Source organism: Alosa sapidissima, chromosome 8 (genome assembly GCF_018492685.1).
Source record: "Alosa sapidissima isolate fAloSap1 chromosome 8, fAloSap1.pri, whole genome shotgun sequence".
Lineage (NCBI taxonomy): Eukaryota > Metazoa > Chordata > Actinopteri > Clupeiformes > Clupeidae > Alosa > Alosa sapidissima.
The window spans coordinates 17397538-17403554 of NC_055964.1; the positions used below are offsets into that span (position 1 = coordinate 17397538).

General features: G+C 40.6%; 1 protein-coding gene across 3 annotated transcripts in view; it reads left to right on the forward strand.

Annotated features, from left to right (window-relative positions):
• The window catches only part of galnt9 (polypeptide N-acetylgalactosaminyltransferase 9), a 67005-nt gene extending 61301 nt beyond the window's left edge, over nucleotides 1–5704 (forward strand). For 2 of the 3 annotated variants that reach the window (XM_042102068.1, XM_042102069.1), the window contains exons 9-11: nucleotides 1335–1430; nucleotides 3324–3491; nucleotides 4188–5702. In XM_042102068.1, the coding sequence (XP_041958002.1) occupies nucleotides 1335–1430; nucleotides 3324–3491; nucleotides 4188–4334 (411 nt within the window). In that variant the 3' untranslated portion in view covers nucleotides 4335–5702. Of the gene's footprint in view, nucleotides 1–1334; nucleotides 1431–3323; nucleotides 3492–4187 lie in introns of all 3 variants that reach the window. The other variant, XM_042102070.1, reaches the window with a different exon arrangement.
• The last annotated feature ends 313 nt before the right edge of the window (nucleotides 5705–6017 follow it).

The window sequence follows — 6017 nt, forward strand, 5'->3', positions numbered from 1 at the left end:
TAAAATTAACAGTTATAGAGATCAACGTGAACGTGAGTCAGTTAGGCTACTGTAAGAACGTCAAGTGCGCTTCTGTGGGGTAGGGTGGGCGCAGTGGACTCGGAGTGCTGTCGCGGAACATTGGAATTTGTGGCTGCCCAGGACTTTTCTAAAAGTTCTCGCTATCACCCGCACACCGCACTAAAATTACGCATTTAGCAGTCAAAATCCTAAACATGTCGGGGGGACATCCATTATTTTTGTTATTCAGCACCCCTGATCAAAAATAGCTTCCCGCGCGCCTGACATGGCTGGTTTTTAAAATATTTGAAAAGATAAATGATTAATTTCAAATGAAATATCCAACAGCGATGTATGGTTTAAAAAAATTCAGTATGAACAGATAAAGTATTTAATAACGTATCTTTACTAGTTTCTCAATACTGCAGAGCAGACATTATGAGAGAAAAATCAACTGAAGAGGTCCAATTGCATTTGGAGTCATTGCAGAAAAAGGGAGCGTTTCCTTATTGATTTCCACAATAGAGGGGAGAAAAAAATCAATAACCTTCCCAAAAGTATTCTGTGGATAAATCAAAATTAAAGTATGGATTGAACAAGCTTTACAATCTTTTACAGACAGTTTTGTATGGATGTTCTGCTTGGGCATCTTGCAAATGGATTCCTTGAAGCATAGCACATTTAGATGGCACTATTTCAAGCCAGCAGACTGGCCGCAAGACAGTCAGCGACTCACACGCTGCCATATTGAAACTGCCGGAGAAAATGGCTCTCTTCTCTCCTCATCATCTGTCATGGCAGAACCAAGTGCAGTATAATGCTGAGCATTGGCTGTACCATCACAGAGTGAGCCGTATGAAATCATAGGCAGCATATCTCCATCTGGCCATATAAGAAGCAGTGCAATAACATCGTGAGATATAGGAAACGGTGGAGGGTGAAATACAAAATAACTCTACACTCTTACAGCGAAAACAACAGTGCTTGTCTAAATAATTTGTTTGTTGTAGGGTGGCTTATATTTAATTTCTAGTATTAGGGGTTTGAAGTACAGGCATTATGTTCGAGCGTCTTGTTGCTAGTGAAAGAGGGTGAGCCTTAAGATATTCTGAGATTGCCTTTAGAAAGCTATGTATTCTCAAAGATGGGTGTAATCTATAATTCATATCCCTCACCAGATCAAATACTGTGAATTTCTATATGTCTTTGTGTGTATAAACACGTGTGTGTGTGTGTGTGTGTGTGTGTGTGTGTGTGTGTGTGTGTGTGTGTGTGTGTGCGCATGCGTGTGTGTATGTGTGCATGTGTGTCCTTGCCTATCCGTGTGTGTCCAGGTAAGAAACAGTAAAGCAAGTGGATATTGCTTGGACCAGGGATCTGAAGATGACGACAAGGCCATACTTTACCCTTGCCATGGCATGTCCTCTCAGGTCAGTCACCTTCTCTCCCTTCCTCCATGATGTCCGCTGCCTCACTCTCATCAAAGGAGACTTGTACAGTGCTTTCAACGGTGGCCATACAATTCGTTTTGCAAAGACATCTCAAAAGTGTCGGTATATTCACACATTATCTTTGCCATGCCAACTAGTGAGGTGTTGTCAGTTACAAAGATAGGATGGTATGTTTTTTGATTGTTCGAGGCAGATATTGAAAAGGTTTGAATAAATTACTCAAACGTTGTATATTGTTCTCCCCAGGACGTCTCCGGATGAGGCACTGGGATTGTTTATCAGATCTGTTCTTACTGTTCACTGCCGTATGGAGTAATTCCCCACTAAGCCTCCAATCTAGTCCCCCCTGGCAAATAAAGGAGTCATTATGTTGCTGCACCAGAGTAATAACAAAAATTGCCTTGCACCAAAAAATAAAATATTTTGTTTCAGACAGTCTTTTTTTGTCATATTACAATGCTCAAAATACAGACAAAATTATGTCTGAGAACATCATTTGTGTGGATTCTGTACATAATATGAACGAATGTGTACCAATCTAAAAGCTTTCTATCCTGTCCCGTACATACAGTACACACACTTTCTCTAACCAGTATTCCTTTTGTGAAGACCACCAGTTCCCTAGACAGTTCCATTAGCTCTCTCAGTAGCCGTGAGGAATCTGAGAAATGCTATAAGCGTGCTCCCGGTGTCTGGAGCCCCCGTGTGCTGACCGTGCCACTCATGCTAAGAGGGGGCCCCCCCCTCAAATCTCAGCAGATCGCCTGCTTTAAATTGTTCACACTCTGGCGCGTTCCACTGGTGGTCTGCTCCGCTCCCCCAAGGAACATGTGTTTCGCGCGTGCAAACTCTCTAGGCCAGGCTGAGAGCGAGTGGGTAATCTCAGAGAGCAGCACTGTCGCTGTCACTGTGGTAAAGCATAGGAAGATTACCAACCATGGGTTCTCTTAAACTGAGCAGCGCTGTTGCCTTCACATCATCACACCACTGTGCAGCCATTATGAATTAAGAGGGCTGGAAGCCTGAACACAATATATTGGACAACCCTGAGCAGAAACAGGGATCCGTGAAATACTGTGTAATTATAGACTCTTTCAACAGCATAAACAAACATGTGTGTTCCTAAGGCATTACCGGTGGCACAGAAAACAACATTGAGCTAATGGGAACTTGGGGACAGACAAAAATATTTAAAACAATAAGTTTAAAGTCAACATTTTGTAGAGCATTACGCTAAACTCTGATTCATTTTCATTTCAAAGTATCGTTGTTGGTTTTGAACATTTCAACTGGAAACCCTCTAGGAACAGATTGAAAGGGTCTACAGTATAGTATACATCTGAAATATATATCTTAAAGAATGCCATGAATGGTGTTGGAAAATTCGGGTGAAACTGAGTAATAGTTTGTACAGAAAATTCTATTTCCATTGTGATTTTTGGCACTGGAACCACACAATATTTATGAGTTCCCTGGCTGGTTGAGTGGCTCCAAGCAAAAGAAACTGAGCAGAGGCAAGCAACCAGTCATGCACAATCCATTGTTTTTGTCTCTAGCATCAGCCACTTAGCCTCACAAGTAGGACAATTACCTCCAATTAAGTGAGTGACTTCCAAACAATGAGTGAGAGATGCGAATTTCACCATTTGCGTTCCTTTAGGCCTGTGTGAGAGTCTCTGTCTTTGCACCTCTCATTTTGCTGGGAGTACTATCATCATGAATAATTTAGCACATCACAGCTGTATCCTTATGTAATTGATACCAATAGATTTCATTGCTCTCATTCAGCAAATTAAATATTAAGGATCATGTCTGCTGAGATGCAAAGGATCTTGATGGAACTGTGGAATGCCCATGTGTTTGTGCTTGTAGTTGGCACGGTACTCCACTGAAGGCCTGCTGCAGCTGGGGCCGCTGGGATCCACCACCTTTCTGCCCGACACCAAGTGTCTGGTGGACGACGGGAGGAGCCGCACTCCAAGTCTGAAAAAATGTGATGCCGTGTCTCGCACCTCCCAACGACTGTGGGACTTCACACAGGTATTAAGTCCTACTATTATTACTACTACTACTGCTACAACCATTACTACTACTGCTACTACTACTACACATAATGTACCACACTGGAGTGGAATTATATGACAAGAAGCATCCTCTGTCCCTACCCTTGGTATTCTCCAAATTGCTGTAGTAAAGAGAGACATAATTGCCACAAAGCATTTTTTTTTTTTTTTTCTAATTGAAAGCATATGATAGTCATAGACTTCACATACATAGATGTAGACACACAAGCTCGGTTGGATTTGGTTATGAATAACTAGGCTCACATATCGGAGGCAGATTAGAAGGCTATTTTCCCATCGCCAGTGGTTCCTGTCCGCGTGTAATTGCAGGCTCTTATCTCAGAATGTGCTATCTATGTTGATGATAATGGCACATCTTTTAGCAGATCTGTCCTCAGCTATATACTCTCAGGGTTTTATCAATAACTTTAATGTATCTCTCCTAATGTTAGTAACAACAAAGAATTGCTAATGCTAATGATGTTGACTGAAATATGCAGGGCAAACCTTTAGATCCATTCGACCATGAAATAAGAATTTGGTGTAAAATTATCGGGGGGGGGGGCAAACATGACAGGACTTTTGAGTATTTGGCTTAGAGGCATTTACATTCACAAGTGTTTTTTTATCTTTCTAATTTCTGAAAGTTTATCCTTCCTTCTCTTCCCCTCAGAATGGCCCTATCATAAGCAGAGATACTGGACGTTGTCTGGAGGTAGAAATGGCCAAAGATGCCAACTTTGGCTTGCGTCTGGTGGTCCAGCGATGCTCTGGACAAAAGTGGATGATCCGCAACTGGATTAAGCATCCAAGACACTGAGTGGTCATCCCAAGAAGAACATTGTTGATGACATCACGAACAATAATGAACCTCTGATTTTTTATTTTATTTTAAAGATACACTATGAATGATTGACTCAAATGAAGAATGTGTGTGGTTCTCCACAGACTATAAACACTACTTTGCCTGAGACAAAGTGCTTTTGAAAGACTGAGTCTAAAACGTGATCAATAAACACATTTTCAAAGGCGCCACGGGTCCCGCAGAGGTGGATCAGAGTGCAAACAGCAGGTTTTGCCATGCTCAACCTTTCTTATGGCCACCTGCAATACATGCAAACTGCAAACAGATGAAAGGTTGTACTTAGGTTTTACAGGCTTATATTGAATTGTGTTAGGGCTGTGTGTGTGCTATGATCACAAGGGTCATGTCAAGGTTGGGTTTAAAGAAAATTCTTTTAAGTCACCATGTCACCTATAAATAAAAAATCATCTGGAGAGTCAACTATATCCGAAGTGCTAACATGAAGATAATCCTATCGAGATCCAGCTCCCTCGAGATTGCAACTAGCCTCTTCTCTCTTTTTTTCTTCTTTTTATTTCTTTTTTTTCTTTTCCTGACTTTATTGCTTATGCACAGATGAGAATCATGTGGTCACAGGTGGAATCATGTGCCTTTTTCAGTCATTATGCTACATTTGACTGGGGAATGTGAACCCCTAAAGCATGTACAATACTTTTAAATTAATTAAATCTGAGTATAAATATAAATAAATGTAAAGATGTCTTATAATAGTATGTTGTAAAACTTAAGCGGTTATCAGTACCTCAGTAATAATAATGACAATAAAAAAGAAAGTTTTTATGCTTTAGATGACACTGGTTTTGTTTCATAACATTTTTGTTCTGTCAAATGTGAACAATTTTTCATCTGTTCAAACACATTTTCCCCCGAAAAGAAAACATTTTAAAACATCAAGTGACTAACAAAAGAGTTATTTTTTATTGCAGAATTTCCATCTGTATGGTTGTGTGTTTTTCTGTGGCACTGCACCTTGTGGCTGTTCCATTTTTGTAACCATGGGCGAGGATGCCTTTGGTTGTTGACACCGAGAGGGAGAGCAAATTAAATGTCTTTGTTGTGCTTCCACTTACCAACTCCTAACTCCTACAGGATTCAAGCCTAACGCCGTAATCATTAAAGTCCACCCACAGGATAGCAGGTCTTCAGCGACCACTGAAAGCTTTCCAATTTATCAAGCTCAGCAAGAAACTCCACACTGCTGTATGCTTTTCTGAAGTCATGCCAAGGGTTCAGAACTCATGCTTTTATTTATACCTTTTGTTGCTTGCAACGGTACTTTTACTTCTGAAAGTTTCTATCTGTACTTTCACCTGTGTGTGGCTATAGATTTTTGTTAATGCACTTTGGTCCTGTTCTCTTGGTTCTTTTGTTGTACTTTGGTTACCATCATGACATGCCCAGCAGGTATTCATAAAGTAACATTTTTACCCCCTATACACGCATGTGCAGAATTCATGAGAGCCTATAGGTCAAACAATGCCCAATGAGAAAACATGACAATGTTATAAGTAGGTTAACCACACAGCTCTTAAATAATGAATGAGCAGCATTCCTGGATTCTAACCAGTAATGTACAACAAAAGAGATTGTTTTAACCGCTAGAGATTCCAGTCAGTTGAATGAATTTCAGTTGTAAGA